The sequence below is a fragment of the Rhineura floridana genome, chromosome 11, assembly GCF_030035675.1.
Source record: "Rhineura floridana isolate rRhiFlo1 chromosome 11, rRhiFlo1.hap2, whole genome shotgun sequence".
In the NCBI taxonomy this organism is placed as follows: Eukaryota; Metazoa; Chordata; class Lepidosauria; order Squamata; family Rhineuridae; genus Rhineura; species Rhineura floridana.
The window spans coordinates 8885870-8908473 of NC_084490.1; the positions used below are offsets into that span (position 1 = coordinate 8885870).

At 46.1% G+C, this 22604-nt stretch overlaps 1 protein-coding gene across 2 annotated transcripts in view; it reads right to left on the reverse strand.

Moving 5' to 3' along the window:
- LOC133365823 (vigilin-like) overlaps positions 1–22604 on the reverse strand; it is a 71549-nt gene that overhangs the window by 22789 nt on the left and 26156 nt on the right. For both annotated transcript variants that reach the window (XM_061588126.1, XM_061588127.1), the window contains exons 2-11: positions 18666–18745; positions 17538–17650; positions 15855–16003; positions 13222–13437; positions 11046–11252; positions 9431–9646; positions 6484–6690; positions 5686–5793; positions 3990–4094; positions 1774–1852 (exon numbers count right to left, since the gene is read on the reverse strand). In XM_061588126.1, coding sequence (XP_061444110.1) covers positions 1774–1852; positions 3990–4094; positions 5686–5793; positions 6484–6690; positions 9431–9646; positions 11046–11252; positions 13222–13437; positions 15855–16003; positions 17538–17613 — 1363 coding nt within the window. In that variant the 5' untranslated portion in view covers positions 17614–17650; positions 18666–18745. The remainder of the gene's footprint in view (positions 1–1773; positions 1853–3989; positions 4095–5685; positions 5794–6483; positions 6691–9430; positions 9647–11045; positions 11253–13221; positions 13438–15854; positions 16004–17537; positions 17651–18665; positions 18746–22604) is intronic.

The following is a 22604-nucleotide window of genomic DNA, read 5'->3' on the forward strand; positions in this document are numbered from 1 at the left end:
GGGGAGACCCAGGGGGAAGTCTCCGTTCGGCCATGAAGCTAAATCCTGGGCCAGTCATGCATTCTCTCTCCACGTAATCTACCTCACAGACTTGCTGCAAACGGAGAAGAACTATGTCCACTGCATTGGAGCATCTTAAAAAACAATATATTCTAGAGATATGTTCCTAAATCTAGACCTAAATACATACATGATATTCTTGACATGTATTTAGGTTTAGACTGAGGTATTTAACTCTAGTTCAGGGGTTCCTAAACTGTGACCCATGAGTTACATTCGGGCGGTCTGGCGGCAACGTCTGCATTAAATATTAGTACTGATTTTTAACTGCGTTTTTGCTGCTTTTTTGTATTACGATTTGAATTCTATGGAATGCAAATTGTAATACAGTAAAATACAACATAAGAAATAAAAGTAAGTAAAATGAAATTAAAAATCATACAGCATCTAGCACAGCATGTTACAATTGCTACAACAGGCAGAAAAATCATGAAGTGGTCGGCCAAGATCCTCAGCAATTTTCCAAGCAGTCTGCTGGAAAAGAAGTTTGGGAACCACTCTTCTAGATTATTACAAAATAATGAATTTATTCTATGTTTGCTAACCCATCGACTTTTTTCTTCTTGGAATTTATTGATATGTTTTCCAAACTGCTTTCTCCCCCAACCCCCAATGTTTTCGGTTTGATAATAAGCAGATATTCATTGTAAGCTGCTGCTTTCGGCACAGCTCACAGTGGAAAGGCGGCATATAAACAAAATCTAATCAATCAATTACAAACACAAGCTAAAAGGGCTATTACTCAACTATTACTAACCCTAAAAGGGCTATTACTCAGCAGAGTGAAGTTGGGAACCTTCAGCCCACAGATTTAATTAGGCCTGGCAGGGGTCCTAATTTGGAGCATCCTGATTTAGGAATCCTAAATTAGAGGACAACCCCTCCCTGCTGAACCCACGTGCTTGACAATGATGTCTCCATTTTAGTAGGCATTTTAAGGTAGGTTCACTGTTGACGAATTTAAATTGCTCTTATAGTCTAAATGGGTTTTTCTTGGCATTTGATGTACACCGCTTAGAAATTCTGAATATTAAGAGGTATACAAATACCTGAAATAAAAATAACTATTTGGCCTGTGAGCCCTTTTCCCCCAAACTACGCCCACCTGCTCCCCCACCTAACGTCATATATTAGGTCAGATGTGAGGCAGATAAAGGTGTGGATGCTTTCACTCTGACATCCATTCGCAAGTAGTTGGTATTGAAACCAATAGGCAGCAACCTTTCAAATTGCCACCAGATGTCACAATGACCCCCCGATGATTGACAGGTGGGTAGCCCCACCCATCAAAGTTGGCCCGCAGGGGGCGGCAGAAGGAACAATCCAGTCCAATCCAGTTCTCCACCCCTGCAGTAGAGCTTGCTGGCTGGCTGGCTCCCTTGGAAAGGGGAGAGAGATCAGCCTTCCACCCTCTGCAACTCCTCCAAACTTCCTGCTCAACAAACCTTAAGTTCCTAGCAAGAGGATTAGAGGGCTAATAAAGCATGGTGTATGTATTCTCCAGTTTTGCCGATATTGGCACTGGGCAGAAAAATTATGCAGCCTGACAATCTCCAGCCTTAAAGCTGAAGTGCTTCCAGGCTTCCAGATTTGCAGAGGTGGCCACAAAGCCTGTGCACAAGCTGCCTGGTGAGAACTCCAGAGGTCTCACACAGCTCCGACTGCTTGGGACAAGACAAAAGTGCCACCCATTTTCAACATGCCAAAACTTACTGTTGGCGCCGTTCTTCCCTATCAGGTGACGGTGGAACCTCTGGTCGATGAGCACTTCAGCGTAGTCCATTCGACCAAGCTGCAAAGGGAGATTTTGGGGGTGGAAAGAGAAGAGGGTTAAGCTTACATCGTGATGGCAAAGCGTGACTCTGGTACAATTCTACAGAGCACTCTGCAGATGTGGACTCTTTGCAGGGACACCTCGAGGTCACTTGTATCTGTTCTGCCTTAGCCTTCTCCTACGGACCCACTGTTAAAGACCTTATCTTGGAAGACTATCTTACTCAGCCACGAGTGATCGCCAATGAACGAATGGTACCCAAGGGCGGGAAGGTGAAGGAGAGTGGTAGAAAACACTCACCAAACCTCGTTAAGCAATGAAGCTGATTTCATTTTTAAAAATCATTTACAAAAGGAATTCTATCAATGCCGCTGGCAGAGGCTTCCAGAGGTCTTCCTCCTAGAGCAGGTGCAGAGGAGCCCCTCTAGAGGTATTTCTAGCCTGTCATAGCAACTTCAAAAGTATCACGTGAATATAAAATGCTACCTTATTACTTATTCTTGTTCAATGCTAGAAATCAGGGTCATCCACTGAAATTGATAAGACACACATTCAGGATGCACAGACAAAAAAAACAATAGTTTATGGAACTCCCTGCCACAAGGTGTAACTTTAAAAAATATATTAGACAAATTCATGGAGAAGTCTATCATCTACAAGTCATGACAAGTGGGACCTGCAACAGAATGTTGCAGTGTATCATTACCTCCATACAGAAGAGTTCCTGTTCAGGGTTCCAGGCAGCCATGCCCTCCTCCAGGATAGTCCATTCCCATTTTCCACCTCCCACCTTGTCTGGTTTTCTACTTTTCTCTTCTCCAACCAACTCTTGATATTCTATGGCTAACTGCGCATGCTCAGACCTCACTGGGCCATTTCAGATTGTCATTTGCCCCAACCCCAAGCGTTTTCCTTTAAGACGTGCATCTTTTTGGACTTCTGCAAACCTCTGGACTCCCTCTCCCTGCCCCAAGCATGTTCTTGTTTCTCAGGGACCCATTTTGAGTCCATTTCTTGTCAATGCTCGCTATCTCAGTTTTATGAACCTACCCGTACACTACACTCAACATCTAAGGCCCTCCTCCGAGTACCATCCCATCGAGAGGCTCGGAGGGTGATGACTAGAACCAGGGCCTTTTCAGTAGTGGCCCCCAAACTGTGGAACAGTCTTCCTGATGAGGTGCGCCTGGCGCCGACGCTACTATCTTTTCGGCGCCAGGTGAAAACCTTTTTATACTCCCAGGCATTTTAAAGTGTATTTTAAACAGCATTTCCGTATTTTGGATGTTGTTTGGTTCGTTATTGTTTGTTTGTTTTTATTATTATTTATTGTATTTATTGTATTTATATATTGTGCTTGTTTTTATCTTTTTGTACACCGCCCAGAGAGCCTTCGGGCTTAGGGCGGTATATAAATTAAACTAAATAAATAAATAAATATTAGGAGCAATAACTAACTGAATTATTTCTGATTCATATGATGATATAGTAGTGTTTTCTGATCTTTACAAGATATAAAAAATAAAAATAAAAGAATGTGGATCCACAGCAAGTCTCTCCTCCTGCTCAAAGCAACAAGCAAACACCACCTACTAGCCCTACTGCCTTCATAAGGCTGAGCTAATCCTCTTGCCCTAGCAAGAGCTGTCTCCCCACAAAGGTGCATCTAGCACCTTCATTGTACAGCTTTTTCCATAGGCTGAAGATGCACCACTGGCCTTCTGGCAGTTAAAGCATTTTGTTCTGCAGGACCCATCTCTTTTGCTGAGTTTATTTTGTTCTGTTCAATTTGGAATGGTTTTATTTGTTTTCCTAAATGTAATGGTGTTTATCCATTTTTAGAACTGTACTGCTGGAACTTACCCTGGGACTTTGCGGTGAAGGGTGGGTAAGAGATCTTACAAATAAAATTATCTTAATTGCATTTCTGAGGCTTCTTAACAGATTCAGCTTCCATCTCACATGTTAATGGAGGCGATCTCCTTTATGTTAATTCTCCATATATTAAGTCACAGAATATTCTGGGCCATTCCTGTTCCTGGGAACACAAGCCTTTTCACAACACGGTGATAACCTGGCTCATACTCTTGTAACCAGACTGACAACGGGCAACAAAGGAGTCAATTCTGTAGGGAGAAATTATGGCTTAACTCACCAGATCCCGAATGATCTCCTGTATCTGCGTCTGAGCCAACTCTACCTCCTCAGTGGGTCCCTCTAGCGTGATCTTCTCATCACCGTCCGTGAATTCAATGTGAACCTGAAAGCAGACACGCAATTGTAGACAACATGAATAGATGACTGTAGGCAGGGCTGGCGCCAGGCATGCAGGAACCTTTGGCCACCCGCCTGCCCGCTCCGCCTACCTTTCCCTTGAAGTGAATGCTGGCCGCACTGTGAGCGCATGCCTGCCATCAACCAAGATGGCAGCAGGGGCATCAGCCCCTTAGAGAAGCCTCAGCTGCCATCTTGGTTGATGGCAGTCATGCGCCCCCAGCGCAGCCAGTATTTACTTCAAGGGAAAGGTAGGTGGGGCATGCAGGTAGGCATTGTGGGCCTGTGTGGTAATAAGGGGGTGTCTGGGAGCTCCCAAGGTCAGGAGCCGACACTGCCGCAAATCTCGAAAGGGAGCAGTACCCACCCTAAGGAGGGGCCCTTGGCCAGGACCCGACCCGGCCACCCTCTGGCACTAGCCCTGACTGTAGAATGCTCATATCCTGCTTGTGGGATTTCCAGAAGCATCAGGACAGCCAATGCAAATAACAGGATGATGGACTACACAGCCCTTTGGCCTGATATAGCAGAGCTCTTATTTTATTCTCAGGCTTCTGGAAGTATCCTTCTCTGAGGCAGATGATGTACCACAAATGACTTGACACTGGTATAACGGGCAGGCCATCTAATAAAGACTTGTGGACTAGTAATTTGCAGGCTGGTTTGCAAACTGCCCTTTCTACCTATCAAGAAAGCGCAAGGAGGTACACTGGAACACTATAATTAATCCTCCAACAAGTCCAACCCAGCTCACCTCTTGGATATCACACTAGCATATTAAAACTGTGAATTAGAAGTGAAGCACACAGTTGAAAAACCATGAAGTCCAACCCAGATTACTCTAGCTCAGGGATTCTTAACCTGTGGTCCATGGACTAGAGGATCCATAGATGGGCTTGAGGGGTTCTGTGAACTGGCTGCAAAAAAAGAGTCCAATGCAATAAAACTGTATTTAATTATTTATGGGATCTATACCTTGCATAGGATTCTCAAAAGGGTCCATGACCCAAAAAAAGGTTAAGATCCTCAGTGGTTCCCAACCTTTATGAGTACAGGACCCCCTTCATAAGCTCAAAAATTTTTGTGACCCCCTCCCTCCAGGAAGGCAGGCTGGCTGATAGGAAGGAAGGGGGAAAGCAGCATTTCCTTGCAGCCTTGCTTATTTTTGCTTCACAAAAAACCCTCTCCTGTCGTCCTGAGTAAGGGCATCGTCAACAGCAGCAGTGCGAGGAGACGGGAGTCGGTGATAGTAATCCCCTCTTCTTCCTGGTATCTCCGCCCTCAGCCTCCTTTGGCATCTGCCATGTATTTTATAGGCAGACGCCTGCCCTTGGTGCACCTGAAAGACACTCTGGTGCTTCAGCAAAAGGCCTCCCCTCTCGTCTGAAGCAAGGGGGAGGTGTCATCTGCAGCGGCAGTGGGAAGCAGACACTGTCCAGGGAGTGAAGACTTTTTAAAGAAAAATTAATAAATAATTCATTTCTTTACCATTCGCGGCCCCCTCTGGATTATTTTGTGACCCCCCAGGTTGGGAACCACTGCTCTATCTGTAAGCCTCTTCCATTAGCAACACTTGCCTTAGGAAGCTGCTGGGTGATCCTGCCAATGTTCTGTCCTTTTTTTCCAATTATAAAACGATGTAACCAGGCTGGGGCCATCACTTCAGCTACCATCACACTCTTCGCCTATTGGGGGTGACAAAAGTGGGGTTACACAGTCAAATCACAGGGCTGCCTTTGTGACTGGATTGGTAGGCTTCTCTCTCCCACTCTCTCTCTCCCTCTCCACACACACAGGGACTTCTCTATACCCACCATTGTTTTGGTGCTGTAATCAGCAACTTCTGTCTCTAGGTGTCAGTATAGTGCTGTTTTAGCATCCATTTCAAAATACATGAGCAATATCTAGCAACTTAACCACAGGTATCAAACTTGTGATAGTCAGAGCAGACACAAGCTCTTAAACTACATCATTGCTCTCCTTCCTTCTGCCAAGGAAAAGCAAAACATATCCAGTCTGATGGATCACAGCAGCTTAAGTCAGACAGAGCAGCAACCATGGAGTCTGGGTAGGAGAAGAGAGGAAAGAAAGCCTCACAGAGAAGACCATCCTTTTCTGTAGCATAAGACAATTCCCACAAGATGGTCTCTAAGATCCACACAGTTTCAACTAACATACATAAACCTGCTTAAAGAGAAATTGTAAGCTTTTTTTTTTTTTGCATCGCAAACAAGGGTGCCTAGCTGGTAAAGATGCTTCTGTTTTAGCCCCAACCACACAGTGGAGCAATATTCAGGTAGCCCACTATGAGAGCCTCGATTCTGACTGCATAAAGGCCATCGGGTGGTCTGATGCAGAAGCACAGAGCCCTTTACCTTGGCATAGACCTGAGTCAGAGCCGGACCCAGCTTGTCGGGCTCACCCCGGAGGATGATCGTTTCCGAGCTGCTTTCGAGGGGCGGCATCTCCACCGAGACCCCAGTGGCATCCAGGATCTCCTGCAGGGTGTTGCCTTTGGGTCCAATGATGTACTTGTGCTGAGACTTCTTCACCTCCACGGAGATGGTGGTCGTCTTGCGCTTCTGAGAAGCATGAGGGGAGAGAGAGAGAAAGAGAGAGAGAGAGAGAGAGAGAGATGAGGGGCTGCTTCTTAGCATAAAAATCAGCAGAGCCACGACTGCCAAGAGCCTCCCAAGACTTCCAGGGAAACCTTTCACTCATCCAACTGAACTGAGCTGGGATGGCTGCTTACACTACCTCACGTATAATGTCCAAAATTATCAATACCTCGGCACAGTCATTAACCAAAATGGAGACAATAGCCAAGAAATCAGATAAAGGCTAGGACTGGGGACGGCAGCTAGGAGAGAACTAGAAAAGGTCCTCAAATGCAAAGATGTATCACTGAACAGTAAAGTCAAGATCATTCAGGCTATGGTATTCCTGATCTCTATGTATAGATGTGAAAGTTGGGCAGTGAAAAAAACGGATAAGAGAAAAATCAACTCATTTGAAATGTGGTGTTGGAGGAGAGCTTTGAGCATACCATGGACTGCTAAAAAGACAAATAATTGGGAGTTAGAACAAGTTAAACCAGAACTATCACTAGAAGCTAAAATGATGAAACTGAGGTTATCATACTTTGGACACATCATGAGAAGACGTGATTCACTAGAAAAGACAATAATGCTGGGAAAAACAGCAGGGAGTAGAAAAAGAGGAAGGCCAAACAAGAGATGGATTGATTCCATAAAGGAAGCCACAGACCTGAACTGACAAGATCTGAACAGGGTGGTTTACAACAGATGCTACTGGAGGTTGCTGATTCATAGGGTCGCCATAATAAATAAATGACTTAAATAAATAAATCGTAATCGACTTGAAGGCATATAACATAAAAACAACGTTTATCCCAGGGATGGGGAGCCTATGCCCTCCAGATGCTGTGGGACTCTAGCTCCAATGAACCCTAGCCAGCATTGGTCAGGGATGCTGGGAGCTGTAGTCCCGCAACATCTGGAGGACTATAGGCTCTCCAACCATGGTTTATCCTATTAACTGGTCACACAAAATCATAAAAATGTTGGTGTCCTCTGATTAATTTGGGGGAAGTTTTTTTTTTTTTAAAACACTTAAAACTGCAAATTGCAAGTGCAATTTTAGAAGGCGCATTCCCTCCTGTATGAGATAGAGAAGGAGAGAAGGGGGAATAGTTTTACGAAGATGCCTGCAGAACTGGCACTGTTACAGGTGCCGCGTAACACTTGTAAGAAAGCATTCTTTTAGTGTGGCCACACCCAAGCTTTGCAACTCCCTGCCTATAGACATCAGGTAGGCACCTTCACTGTATTCTTTTATGGTGTCTGCTTAAAACATTTTTGTTTTACCAAGCCTATCCAGATGCATAGATGTTGATGTATTTTAATCTCTTTAGTCTATGCTGTTTTAATTTTAAAAATACACATTTTAATTATTTTTTAAACTGTTTTTATTGGGTTTTTTTGTAAACTATTTATAGGCTTTCTATAATCAAGCAGTACATAAATTTTGTTAAATAAAGCAATAAAACAAACATTTATATTTTCTTAAAAACAAAGTATGCTTTTTCTGCTTTTAGACATATAGTTTCTCCTATACAAGTTTAGGCAGATTTAATCAGGTGACCAGCCATAAATGCATACGTTATGTGGTCATCAGACATGAAAAGCACATGAAGGTAGACGTTTTTGCCAAGCTGGTGCCCTCCAGATGTTTTGGTCTACAACTCCCATCAGCCCCAGCCTAGCCAAAATGTCTGAAGGGCACCAGCTTCGCGAAGGCTTCTCTAAAATACACACAAGCAGCAAGAGGCAAGGATGTTGCTCAACATTTTTAAGCAAGGAATGGCTGCAGTTTCTACATGCACACGACTTTCACATGATCATACACTAGAGATTTACTCTGTACCCAGTTCTCTACCCGGGCACACCAAGTTCTGAGGTGCACAGAAGTTATGCAAACCTCAGTATATTTTTTGCATAATGTTGCTTCTTCCAGCCATGGAAAGGAAGATACGAAGCCTCTAGAGACCTCTACTGAAAATCTTGTTCACTCTCCCACCAGACTTCTGCGCAGTGAGAGAGGGAGGGTAGCTCAATAGTAGATCAGATGCTCTGGCCTGTATCTAGCTAAGTTATACTCAGAACAGACTCAAGTTAGTCAGGTCCATTATCTTCAATCTACTCAGACTAACACTGGATTTGCATACAGAATTTCCTAGGCCCAAACTTTTGGCACCGCCATTTAAAGCATCTCCGGTAACAATGTCTGGGGGAGCCAGTGTAGTACTTAAGAGTGTTGGACTCGGCCCTGGGAGACCAGGGTTCAAATCCCCACTCAGCCATGAAGCTCACTGGGTGACCTTGCACCAGTCACTGTCTCTCAGCCTCACCTACCTCACAGGGTTGTTGGGAGAATAGAAGGGGGAGAACCATGTGCACTATCTTGAGCTCCTTGGAGGAATGGCGGTATACAATTTTTAATAAATAAATTATAAAATAAATAAACCTCACCCCAAAATCCTGCAGAGCCATTGGTAGTTAGAGCTCACAGTATTGGGATAGATAGTCTGACTCACTTCTAAGGCCTCTTCTTCAAAAACGTGTGAGCAATGCCTTGGTGAGCCCATGAAGCTGCCTTATATATATGGCTTCATCCCAACACAAGCCTGAGGATGCCCAACTGCAGAGTGCAATCACGGCTGCTCGGAAACACAGCAATTCTGGGCATGTTTCCCGCAACCTTTGGGAGACTCCGCCTCAGGGCAACATTTCACTCACCCACCTTATCCTCGTAGATCTTGCGAATCCGCAGGAGAGCCTGGGCCACCGGCTCCTTTTCACCCGTGATGATGATCTCATCCTTGTTGACGCTGGGCGGCGGGATGTTGATACGGGCCCCTGTCTCCTGCATGATTTCCTGGACCACTTTGTTGAAGGCTCCAGCAATGAACGGATGGAAGGCCTTCTCCAGGTTCAAGCGCTCCACCGCCCGCTTATCCTAGAACAAAGGGAAAGCCACTGGCCCACTTAAAAAAGGGGGGCACAGAAGCAACCTCTACAGGTGCCACATGTAACAGCTCATGGGTTGCCCCCCCCCTATGTCATGAACATCCAACATCTGGGGATCAAGTCTTGGTTCTTCACTGTTAATCATTCAGCCTCTCCCCTAATGCCCCAAATCTGCCTTCCCCTTCCCAGTCAATACCCTGGGTTGATTTGTTTTGCTATGAGTTTGTACGCCATATAGCCATTATAAGGGCGAATATATAGCTGCTTTTAGAGATGAAAATTTGTAATGTTTCCTTCTGTTCTTTGGTACCTGCGATAATTTAGCCTGTTTGCCTGGCAGCTTGTGAGATGGGTCAAGGAACGGTCAATGTGTAGCCTAGCTTGTAGCTAATGTGGTCCTTATCTGAGGGGCTTACCGTGCCAGGGAGTGGTCTGATGTGCTGCCAAGCATAGTAATTCTAAGATGTCAAGATGTTCTGCTCGTTAGTAGTGCCAATTAGCACAATGTCTTATCACTTTGACTTTGCGAAAACAAGATAATCAATCAAATGCTATGAGGCTTTAAAGACCATTGCGATGCTTGTAAACGCGATATAAGCACCCTTGATTCTCAGTTTGATTGTTCAGACTGGTCAACGCTCTGTGCAAGACTTTACAGTCTGATCCATTGGGTACGCGTGCCATAAGTTACTCAATAAACTCTCCTTGCAAGCAAACTTATTGACTCCTTGGTATCTCTAAAACCTGAAAGCCCACGGCCGGGGCAATACAGAGTTCCTTTCAAAGAAGGGTACTGGAATACAGCAGCTCATCTCCTCGAAATACAGGCAAGGCCAATGCATGGAGTTATAAGAAAAGTCCAACTGGATGAGGCCAGAGGCACACTGAGTCCAGCATCCTGTTTTCTCACAGTGGCCTACCAAATGCCTATGGAAAGACACAAGCAGGACCTGAACGCAACAGCACTCTTCCCACTTGCCATTCCCGTAAGCTGTTATTCATAGGCACACTGTCGATGGCGATGGAGGTAGAACATAGCTGCAGTGGCTAGAAGTCTTTTCTTGCCCCCCCAAAAGAGCCCATCAAACTGGCCTTCCTGCTTTAAACACTGAAACCACCCACACTGTCCTGCACGCTACAAAGACCTTCGCGCTGTGTCTAGAGTAGCAAAAATTCTAGATCATCCACTGGGCATATTGCTTTTTGCTAGCCATGAAATAGAACCAGGAGCAATTCAGAGGACTGGAGCCTACTGCAAAAACCTGCTTGCTGGTTTTTAAATCACGAGGAGGAGTTGCACGACTGATTGCGGAGAATCTCTTGCACAACTTTCCATTCCTCTTCTGGAGGACAAAGAGTGGGAAGCAGCAACTCTTTCTGGCGCTCACCTGCTCGGCCGAGATGAGCAAGATCTCATGTCGAGCTTTCTCAATGCCTTCTTTGGTGCCCGTGATTTTGATCTGATTGCTGGGGTCCTCAGGCCGCGGGATGTTGATCTTAGTGGCCGTCTTCAGCTCCAGCTCCTGCAGTTTGTCGCCGTTCTTGCCGATCACAAAGCGATGGTGTTCCTTGGGGATTGTGACAGTAGCTGAAGCCTGCGTAAAGGGGAGAGCACAGCAGTTATATTGGGTTGCCCGAGCACAGGTTTAACAATGTCTTTTTGAACGGTTCGTTCACAGAAGGACATAGAATGCTGCTTTATACTGAGTTAAGACTATTGGTCAATCTAGTTCAGTATTGTTGCCAGTGACTGGTGGCAGCTCTTCAGGGTTTCAAGCAAGGTTTTCTCCCTGGAGATGCCGGGGACTGAATCTGGGACCTCCTCCACGCAAAGCAGAAGTTCTACCACAGAGCTACGTCCCTTTCCTGAGCTAGTCCTAGAAGACTATGAAGCTTGGAGTGAAGGACTGTAGCAAGGCAAGCTCCTATGTGGGGCGGAGCAGAATAATGATGCTGTCCATTTAAAATCCTTGTAGGCTCTGCCCTGAATGCCACCAATGTTGGACAGCAGGCAGAGCGCAAGCAGAAAATCACCCTCCCCACTAAAATACGTTAAGAAGTATGGTTTTGTACGGCTGCCCAATCAACATACGCTTTCTGAGCAGTTCACAGAATAAAGAATCAAACCCTTAAAATACAAAATGCTACCATAAAAAAAACCCTTTCCTTTCTAGCAGAGGAAATATAAAGCCATTTAGCAGCTCAGATTATGAAGTAAACTTAAAAAACAACAACACAAACACACTTGGGCTTCTAAAAGTTCCAAACTGTTAAAGGTATCTGCCCAGCAGCTACTCTTATTACTTGTAGCTGCCTCGTGACACCACAATTACCACTATGACTAGGACCTGTGTGGGTGTTAGCAATTGTTATTTATTCCTTTAGTGCAATGGTGAGGAACCTCAGGTGCAGGGGCCGAATGCAGCCCCATCAGGCCTCTCCATCTGGCCCTCAGAAGTCTTCCCAGCCCACACCCTTCGTCAGACCTACTCTGCAGTCTCCTTGAGTGCTCTTGCCTGGCTGGAACCCGTGTTCCTGAGCTGTGATAGCACATATCTCTTGCTTCCCTGGATGGAGGGTTGTGGGTGCATGACTTCGTCACTACAGAACCCGTTAGCCCACCCACTTTGGCCACTCTCTCCCTGCCCATCACTGCCGTGTGGCTCCTAAAACGTTGCCTATAAAGACAAACAGCCCTTGGCTCCTGAAAATGGCTCTCCATTCCCGATTTAGTGTTTGGGGTTTTGTTTTCATTTTCCTCTTAAGTAATTATTATTTATTAGATTTGATTAGACGCCCATCTGGCAGAGGTTAGTCTGCCACTCTGGGCGACATACAGCAAAACACAAATACAGTTCATATAAAAACAAACAGAGAGCATTAAAAATTAAAGGTTAAAACACCCCCAAAGCTGCACACTGCCAACCTAACCCCCCTCCCACACCTGGTTAAAGAGCCAGGTCTTCAAGGCCCGACGGAAACAGAGCAAGGAGGGGGCCTGGCGAAGGTCGGTTGGCAGCGAGTTCCACAGTGAGGGAGCCACTACTGAAAAGGCTCTGGACCTGGTCCTCACCAGTCTCGCTGCTCTTAATGGGGGAATAAGAAGTGAACAGTTCGAGGAGGATCTAGTTAGCTGGCGCCCCTGATGAAAATGGAGACAATCCTTTAGGTAGAGTGGGCCGGCTTCAAAAAGGGCCTTAAAGGTTAAGGCCAGGACCTTGAATTTGGCCTGGGCAACCACCGGTAACCAGTGCAGTTCCTTGAGGACTGGGGTGATATGATCCCGCCGGCGGCTGCCTTTAATCAGGCGAGCTGCCGCATTCTGCACTAACTGAAGCTTACAGACCGTTTCCCAAGGAAGACCCACATATAAAGCATTACAGTAATCCAACCGAAAGAGAACCAGCGCGTGTAAGTGAGTGCATTTTTGGGGAGAGTGGGGAATTAAGAGTATTTTTTTTAATTACAGGATTTCAGGTTACTTAACTGGGCCTGATGGATGGGGAAAGAAGCAGCAGCAGCAGGTGGAACACTACGAGGCGGTGGAAGGTTCTTTGCACGCACCTGGGTCTGAAGCCGAGCGACTATTTCCTTCCGAGCTTTCATGACGGAGTCCAGTTTGCCGGTCACCATGATGGACAGGCCCTGGTCTTTGGCCAAGGAGAGCTCAATGTGAGCCCCGGTCTTCTGCATGATCTCCACGCACACCTTGGCCTCGTCACCTTCTCCAAACTGGCTGTTGTCCTTGTAGCGTCGCTCTTCCAGGGGGACGTGAAACACCTGCCAAGGAAGGAACCCCAGGGGCCATGCCTACGTGCCACAAGATTTCTGCACCGAACACAAAAGTAGCTCTTGCTGGGCCAGACAAGACTTCCCACAGTGGCCAGCCAGGTGCTTCCTTCAATAAGCCCTCTAACTGGGCACGGAAACAGCAGCTACACCCCATTTGACCTCCTGCACCTGATATGCCAAAAATACTGCCTCAAAACATGGAAGCTCCATGTAGCAGCCATCTCTATCAGCAGCTATGTGCAAACATCTATCCTGCATGAATTTGCCCAATCCTCTTTCAATGCCACTACCGCTATCTTGTGGCAGAGGGTTCCACATGCTAAGTGCTGCGTGGAGCAGTTTCTTTTGCCTGCCCTGAATCTACTTCCAATCCAACTTTGCTGGATGAGCCTGAGTTAAGAACACCAGATGCCCCCTGATGGATGAAACCTGAAGGCCCATCTAGGCCAGCTTTCTGTTCTCACAGTAGCCAACCAGATGCCACTGGGAAGCCTGCAAGGAGGACATGAGCACAGTAACACGCTCTCCTGCTTGCAGTCTCACAAGGACTAGCACTCAGAGACATTCTGCCTCAGACACTTAGGGCAATAAACAGCCACTGTGACTAGCAGCCACCGAGCGCCGTATCCTCCATGAGTTGTAGCAGAGGAAAGAGGGACAGTTCTTCATCCACTCTCTTCACACCATGCACAACAATGCAGAGGTAACCACTGAAGGTCAGGAGCTCACTTAGTTAGCAGCCCCTCTAGACACATTCCCAAGAAGAATCATATGTGCGTGTATATACACACACACACACACACACACACACACAGAGCAGTGGTGTGCAGCATAACACCAAATTTATTAGTATCAGGTGACCATCCAGAGCTTAGAAATTTTACTGCAGCAACGAAGGACTAATGACCAGGTTTTTTTTCCTCAAGGAGTCCGGCGGCACCGTAAAGACTATTTTTTTAAAAAGGGCATGACTGCAATCCCATGCACAGCTTTCTGGGGGTAAGCTCCGTTTAACTCAGTGGTGCTTGTTACTGACTGCACAGATTCAACTAAGTTGTTGCCCATGGCATCAACTACAAGTCAGGCATTTAGTGTTGTGGGCCCTATGCTGTGGGACGCTCTTCTGGCTTCGGAAATTGGGCAGGCATCCCCACGTTTGACTTTCAGGCATCTCTTGAAAACTTTATTATGCCAACAGGGTGATGCAGCCGCTTAAAGTGTCTCTTAAGCAGCCAGTCATTTCTAATTATTGTTTTGTATTGCTTTAAAATGTTTTTATGTTGCTGTACACCACCTTGGTGTTTTGCAATGCAAATACTTTTATAAATAAAATAAACTTGGGGTCGTATCCAAGTTCCACTCAGAGTAGACTCATTGAAACTAATGAAGACTTAGTTAGCCATGTGAATTAGCTTGAATGGGTCTATTCTGAGTAGGACTAGCATTGTATATAACCCATCCAGCTCTAAAAGATTTCCAGCCAACTGAAACTTAACCTCTAGCCTTTTGTCAGAAATGCAAACAATCCTGCAAAGAAGCGTCACCATTTGTCACCCAGGCCCTGCTTGATTACCTTTCCTCATGCTCTGACTTTGTCTATGCTACTTGTCACAAATAACCGTAACATTTGAAAGCCTTGTCGTCGCTGCACTCACTTGCCAGAGAATAATCTGTCAATCACCCTTGCACTCCAGCAGACGGCATCTTCGCTCCTCCTCTGGAAAAAGTCCCAGCCCTCTGCTTCCCCACATTCCCCCTCCACTACACCACTGCTTATAAGTTTGTCTTATATTCTCCCTCCCTCCAGCACCTTAACCCCCCCAAGCTAAAAAGATACAAACATTCTGGTACTTGCTTGTTTGGGGGGGGGCATGTTCCCACCCACAGCTTGGAACAGTTACTTTTTTAAAACTACAACTCCCATCAGCCCCAGCCAGCATGGCCACTGGATTGGGCTGATGGGAGTTGTAGTTCAAAAAAAGTAACTTTTCAAAGCTCTGTTCCCACCCCAGTTCTACTCTAGTTTCCTTTTTCTGCACTGACAATGACTAGAGCCTCCAGAGGGCGGTGGGGAGCCATGGTAATACCTTTCCTGATAAGAGTGACCATTGCCGTAAATAATTCTCGTAGTGCAGCTTCAAGGCATTGGTTTGAGCAATGCATGCAAGTACTTTAATTCAGTTTTTCTATTCCATAGTTCATGACCATCTCGCTAGGCCCACTGCTTATTTTGGCTACATGAAAAGCAGTAAAGGAAACACTTTACAAATAGCATCCCCCATGGGGAAACCCTCTCTCTCTCTCTCACACACACACACACACACACACACTCATCACATGACATTCTGGGAAGCCGCGTCCACAGCTGAAGCAAAACTCTTTGTGCCCCACCTCCGCACGCTCACCTGGGTGATGACAGAGGATTTGATAGGCCGGATTTTGTTCCATACTCCTGTAAGCTCACTAGACTTTTCCCCCGGGGCTCCCTTTTCAGGGAGTGGTGGGAAAGCTTCCAAGTAAGTGGGGATGTAGGCCTCATCCTCTGGGACACCACCTGCCCAGCACAAGGGAGAGAGATTGACACACAATGAAAAACCCTGGTTAAGAGAATTATGCAGTCAACAAAAGCTAAACAGGGGAGTAAGGGAAATACACATCCAGGGTTATGAACGAATTATCTCACAGACGAGAGTCCACTTCATCAGATGCATCTCCTACACATTTTAGAAAGCTGTCCCCAAATAGAAGAGACTATCCCAAGATGCTGTGAAAAATGACATCCCCCCCCCCCCCGAACAGACCAATGCATTCTGGCGAATGATCGCTTAAAGGCTTTCTTCAGGGGTTAAATTGAAAGACAGCCTGCAGAGATCTCGTATCTAACAAAGATCTCTGCAGGCTGTCGTTCAGTTTGACACCTGAAGACAGCCTCGGGCTGTTTTGAAAATAGAATCTTCATTTTCACAGCATCTTGAGATATCATCTCTTTTGGTTTGGGGTTCATTTTGGACAATCTCAGGTTTTTGCATTTTTCTCCTGCTATGCATTTGGACACCACTTAACGATATCGTAACCACATTTTGCATGAGGGCTCCTGAGAGCAAGGAGCAGGTTTTCATCTATGTTTGTATAGAACCGGATGCCATTCTGAATCAAGATGACAGACTGAACCTTTCGAAACTGCACTGATTTTAACCATTTGTTTCAAAACTGTACAGATTTTTTGGTTTTATAGGTTATCATACTTTGGACACATAATGACAAGACATAATGAGAAGACAATAATGCTGGGAAAAACAGAAGGGAATAGCAAAAGAGGAAGGCCAAACAAGAGATGGATCGATCCCATAAAGGAAGCCACAGACCTGAACTTACAAGATCTGAGCAGGGTGGTTAATGACAGATGCTCTTGGAGGTCGCTGATTCACAGGGTCGCCATAAGTCGAAATCGACTTGAAGGCACATAGCAACAACAAGAATGCCCAAGCAACACCAAGTGCGAGGCTGCTAATGAAGTATAAACCTCAACTGGCAGGAATAAATACGCACATAAGAGTAGAGTGAGGAAAAGAAATTAAGCAGCAAGGTTCAGAGGGGACTGAAACGCAAAACAGACCATGCCAATTATGTTACAAGCTTACAATACATCTAAAATAAGTACAGAGGCCCATTTACAAAGCAACTGTTGAGGAGACCACAAAACATGCCATCCTTGGGTTAGCTAATCTGACATCTGTAATGGAATAAAAAATCCCATTATCTTGAATCAGGCCACAGGTGATAGAACTGAACTTTTGATATAATTTAGTGGTTTGGCGCTGGGGTCTCCCTTTCGAAGTCTCATTTTACAAGAGAGGCCACTTTGAGGCCAGCAACAGAGTGCCCTGGGAGGCTGAAACATTCTTCTACTTGTGTCTGAATATCTTACCTTCCCAATGAGTACCACCTTATTAGATCTATCTGTAATGCCCACTCTAACTTCTAGCCCTGCTTTTTAAATCTTATGATCAAGCATGCATCTTATGCATCGTGAGAAACAGCTTCAGGAAACCCACACAGACACACCCCGGGTTTCCTGACCAACTTACCTCGTGTTTCTTCATCCCTCAGGCCGCTGCGGTGCTCAGCAAAGCTTTCGGGTGTTAACACTGCTACCGAGCTCATAGTTTCAAACCCAGATTTGCGCGTTTCCGGTATTCCACTGTTTCGGCGAGAGAGAAAGAGAGAGAGAGAACACAACCCAAGTTGGCCAGACCATCTGGTTACTCCTCTGTACAAAGCGGCCGCATCTCTTGAGCCAGTCTGCTCGCAACCTGGTGCCCTCCAGATGTTTTGGACTACAATTCCCATCAGCCCCAGCCAGCACATCTGATGGGAGTCGTAGTCCAAAACATCTAGAGGGCGCAAGGTTGCAAGGAGGCTGCTCTAAGCCCATCGCACACCCTAGACTCTAGAGCAACTGTGTTATAATCCAGCTTGTAGTCTGAGTTCGGAATTGACTTGAAGGCAGTACATTTACATTTTTTAAAGGCTTTTCTGAGCGCTGGCAGCCCATCTACGGTGCCACTCTGGTGCTAGCCAAAGACATTTTTGCTTCTGGATGCCTCAGCATGTGAAGTGCTCCATCCAGCCTTCCCAAGTGTCACTTTAAATAAAAGAAAAGCCATCCAGCAACCAACAAGAACAGCCAAGCAGAATGTTACGGGTTGTACCTAAAGCTGTGCATGAGGTGTTGCACTCATGCAATGGATTTCACCTTCCTCCATCCACACCCCCTCTAAATCTGCTCCAGCAGGTCCTCCAACCCTCTGGAGCAGGTTTTGAGGGTGTGCGAGGGGCTACAGGGGAGAGATGAGCAATGCTCCATTGCGCAAAAGGAAAGTCTGTTGCATTAGCAGTGTTGGATATGACCCTAAGGGTCATTCCTCACCCCCGTTTAGCAGCAGCTGTGAGAGGGAAGTTGACCTCCTCCCTATTTAGGCCAGCTGCAGATGAGACACAGAAGATCTGACCTGTCCCAGGTTTGAGCAGAGGATGCAACCTCAGCAGCTCTTTTCTTCCCACCCCTGGCTCAGATGGGAAGCATGGCCCTGCATTTCCAGCTTGGCAGAGGCTCCCATCAAAACACGGTTCCCACTGCACCTCACCCGGAAATTCCCTTTGTTGATTTGGGGAGGGGGGAGGGGGGAGGAGGGAAGAGGCAGGGGGAGACTGACCTGCAAAATGGTCGAGTGCCAGAAGGGTCCGTCCTGAACGAGGCTACCTGTGGCGCGTCAGCGTAACGGCTGCTTTGGTCCTGCAAGGAGCATTGAGCGCAGTTAGGAGGAGCCAGTTATTTATTTATTTAATATCCCGCCCTTCCTCCCAGAAAGAGCCAGGGTGGCAAACAAAAACACTCTTAAAACATATCAAAACAAAACATCTTTTAAAACATCTTATTAAAAATACCACCTTTAAAAACATCTTTAAAAAGCAATTTCAACACAGACACAGACTGGGATAAGGTCTCCACTTAAAAGGTTTTTTGACAGGGGAAGGTCTTCAGTAGGCGCCAAAAATATAACAGCGATGGCGCCTGTCTAATATTTAAGGGGAAGGAATTCCAAAGGGTAGACGCCACAACACTCAAGATCCATTTCCTATGTTGTGCAGAACCGACCTCCTGATAAGATGGCATCTGCAGGAGGCCCTCACCTGCAGAGCGCAGCGATCAACTGGGTGTATAAGGGGCAAGTCAATCTTTCAGGTATCCTGGTCCCAAATTAAATAGGGCTTCATTCACCAAAACCAGAACCTTGAACTTGGCCCAGCAGCTAATGAGCAGCCAGTGCAATTCTTTCAGCAGCAGGGTAACATGTTGGCGATAACCTGCTCCAGTGAGCAGTCTCACCACCACATTTTGCACTGGCTACAGCTCCCAGATCAACCTCAAGGGCAGCCCCACAGACAGCGCATTACAGTGATCCATCCTGGAGATTACCAGTGCATGGACAACTGTGGTCAGGTTATCCCAGTCCAGAAACGGCCGCAGCTGTCTTACCAGCTGAAGCTGGCATGAACAGGGCAGGGCAAGCCCCTGAAGCCTTAGCTTCTGGGAATTTGAACAAAGTTCTCAACGCAGCCCAGTGCAGGGTTGTGCTGAAATCTAAGGCAGACCATTTCCCACCCATCCCCCAAAGCTGTGACTGGCTCTCAGGAACTGCAACACTGATAACAAGGCATCCAGAAAGACAGGTTTTCAGTTTAAGAAATCAAGCTGAGGTGCCCTCCCCCCGTAAACCTATTTTTTGTTATCAAAGCTACTTCTGCAGTGTTTGAACACAGCTTTGGGTACACCATCCTAAATAATTAGTTAGTCGCCTATGGCAAGGTATAATTTCCTCCAAGTGACTAAAAAGAAGAGTTGTGTGCAAGTAGGCCACACATGACTAGTAGATATGCTGTAGATAGATGGACTAGCATTTTAGTGTACTAATTTGCAAGCCTGCAAGAGTATGCTATCTACTTCTCCCCAAGAAGAACCGAATTCCGTTCAGCGATGCTACGTCATGATTTTCTTTTGCTTCACTGTCGCTCCAAGCACCTGCTGAGATTCCAATAATGAACCAAGAAGTAGCGTCAGGGCACCCAAGCCTCTAGTCCTCATGACAAGAAGGAACAATGCTACTATGCAGTCTGAATGGCATAGAGCTGCAGCTCAGTGGCAGAACCCATGTTCTGCATGCAGAAAATCCCAGGTTCAATCCTGAGCATCTCTAGGTAGGCCCCCTGCCAGAAAGTCTGAAGAGCTGCTGCCAGTCAGAGTAGATAATACTGAGCTAGATGGACCAATAATCTGACTCAGTGTAGGACAGGTTCCCGCGTTGCTGTAACACACATTTCCCTGCTTTCTAGGGAAAAAGTAAAACTCTCTCCATGTTGGATGGAGTCATTCTGGGAAGGGGTGGACCTGAGTTGCTCTCCTGTTCTATTCACAGGGACAATTTAAAAAAAAAAAAAAAGTCTGCAGCTAAGCTCCTGCCTGAACCAGAATCTTTAACTTGGCCCAGATCCCTTCCCTCTCAGCTATGCTAGAACGATTAGCACATATTTAGAACTTGCTGAAGTGAAGGAGCCACTCCTATGGTTCCGTTCCATTAGAACAACTGTGATGGTATTGTTTCTTTTTATAATTACACTATGGGCTCTGCCACTGAAACTCTGCCCATTGTCACCAGCACTCCCCCTCCCCCCAGGGTCACCAGCCTACCCTCCCAACACACTGAGGGCCAGGCCCAGCTGCCTCCGCCCCTCTCACTCCCACCTACACCACCACCACCCAGCCTCGCAGCATCACACTACTTGTGGACGCTTCTCCGCATGCACCTGCACAGAAGCATTCACGGGTAGCGTGACACTTGGAAAAGTATATAGTAAGGTATTCTACTGGTGAAACACACCCTGGGACCTTATGGTTAAGAGTGGGTAAGAAATCTTACAAATAAATAAAATATCCAACTGTAGGGAGCGTACGACCAGGCTCGGGCTACGAGGTACCTACAAGCAAATGATGAGACCCACCGCATAAGAAACTAAGGGCAGCCTTGCTGGACCAGGCCAAAGGGGGCCCATCTAGTACATTATCCTCTTCTTGCAATGGCCAACAAAATGGAAATGGACTGTCTTCAAGTCGATCCCGACTTATGGTGACCCTATGAATGGGGTTTTCATGGTAAGCGGTATTCAGAGGAGGTTTACCATTGCCTTCCTCTGAGGCTGAGAGGGAGTGACTGGCCCAAGGTCACCCAGTGAGCTTCATGGCTGTGTGGAGATTCGAACCCTGGTCTCCCAGGTCGCAGTTGTTGTTATGTGCCTTCAAGTCGACCACGACTTATGGCGTCCCTATGAATCAGTGACCTCCAAGAGCATCTGTCATGAACCACCCTGTTCAGATCTTGTAAGTTCAGGTCTGTGGCTTCCTTTATGGAATCAAGCCATCACTTGTTTGGCCTTCCTCTTTTTCTACTTCCTTCTGTTTTTCCCAGCATTATTGTCTTTTCTAGTGAATCATGTCTTCACATTATGTGTCCAGAGTATGATAAGCTCAGTTTCATCATTTTAGCTTCTAGTGATAGTTCTAGTTTAATTTGTTCTAACACCCAATTATTTGTCTTTTTTGCAATCCATGGTATGTGCAAAACTCTCCTCCACATTTCAAATGAGTTGATTTTTCTCTTATCCACATTTTCACTGTCTGACTTTCACATCCATACATAGAGATCGGAAATACCATAGTCTGAATGATCCTGACTTTAGTGTTCAGGGACACATCTTTGCATTTGAGGACCTTTTCTGGCTCTCAATGGCCAAAAGATGACCCTTATAGGAAGCCCGCAAGCAGGATATGAGCAGAACACAACAGTGCTCTGGCCCAGCTGGTGTTTGGCTCCCCCACCCCCAAACCACCCTTCTGCATGAGCTGCCTCTCCCCGCTCCAAATTTAATTCCTGTTCACAAGAAGCCGGTTCACAACTTGCAGCAAAGGTGTTTTGCCCTCTGCTGCCCAATGCCGTTAAGCAAGCAATACAACACTAAGCTCTATGGGGAGGATTTGAGAGAAATCCTCTTAAGGCAAACATAAAGGAAGACTCGGGTGGACTATCATCGTCATGTCAAAGGAGACAGAGAGTGAGAGAACCCCCCTCAGCACACGCAGCTTGTGAACTCTTAATCCTGGAACAGCCTTAAGCAGGAGAAGGAAGATGCCCACATGTGGTTGCCTTTTATGGCCCTTGATTGCCTTTTAGGGAGAGGAACATAGTGCAGGCGGAGCTCTTATTTCAAAAAACAAACAATCAGGAAACACAATGCCAGCTTTTTCAGGATGAACAAAGGTATTACACATCATGCAGAATGCACACATTAAATCTTTTACATTTATTTATTTCAAAAATTCAAGAAGAAACAAAATAAGAACAGTTACATCATGCAATTACTAAAAGAAAGGGATGTGTTTAGCGTATTTTCCTTCTCTATGTATAGGTAGGCCTATATGTAAGATCCAGCGGCAACCTGGAGACTTTTTGTATTCTGACAAAACAGTACATAAGAATAGCCTGCTGGATCAGGCCAGTGGCCCATCTGGTCCACAACCAGTTGCACATGGGAAGCCTGCA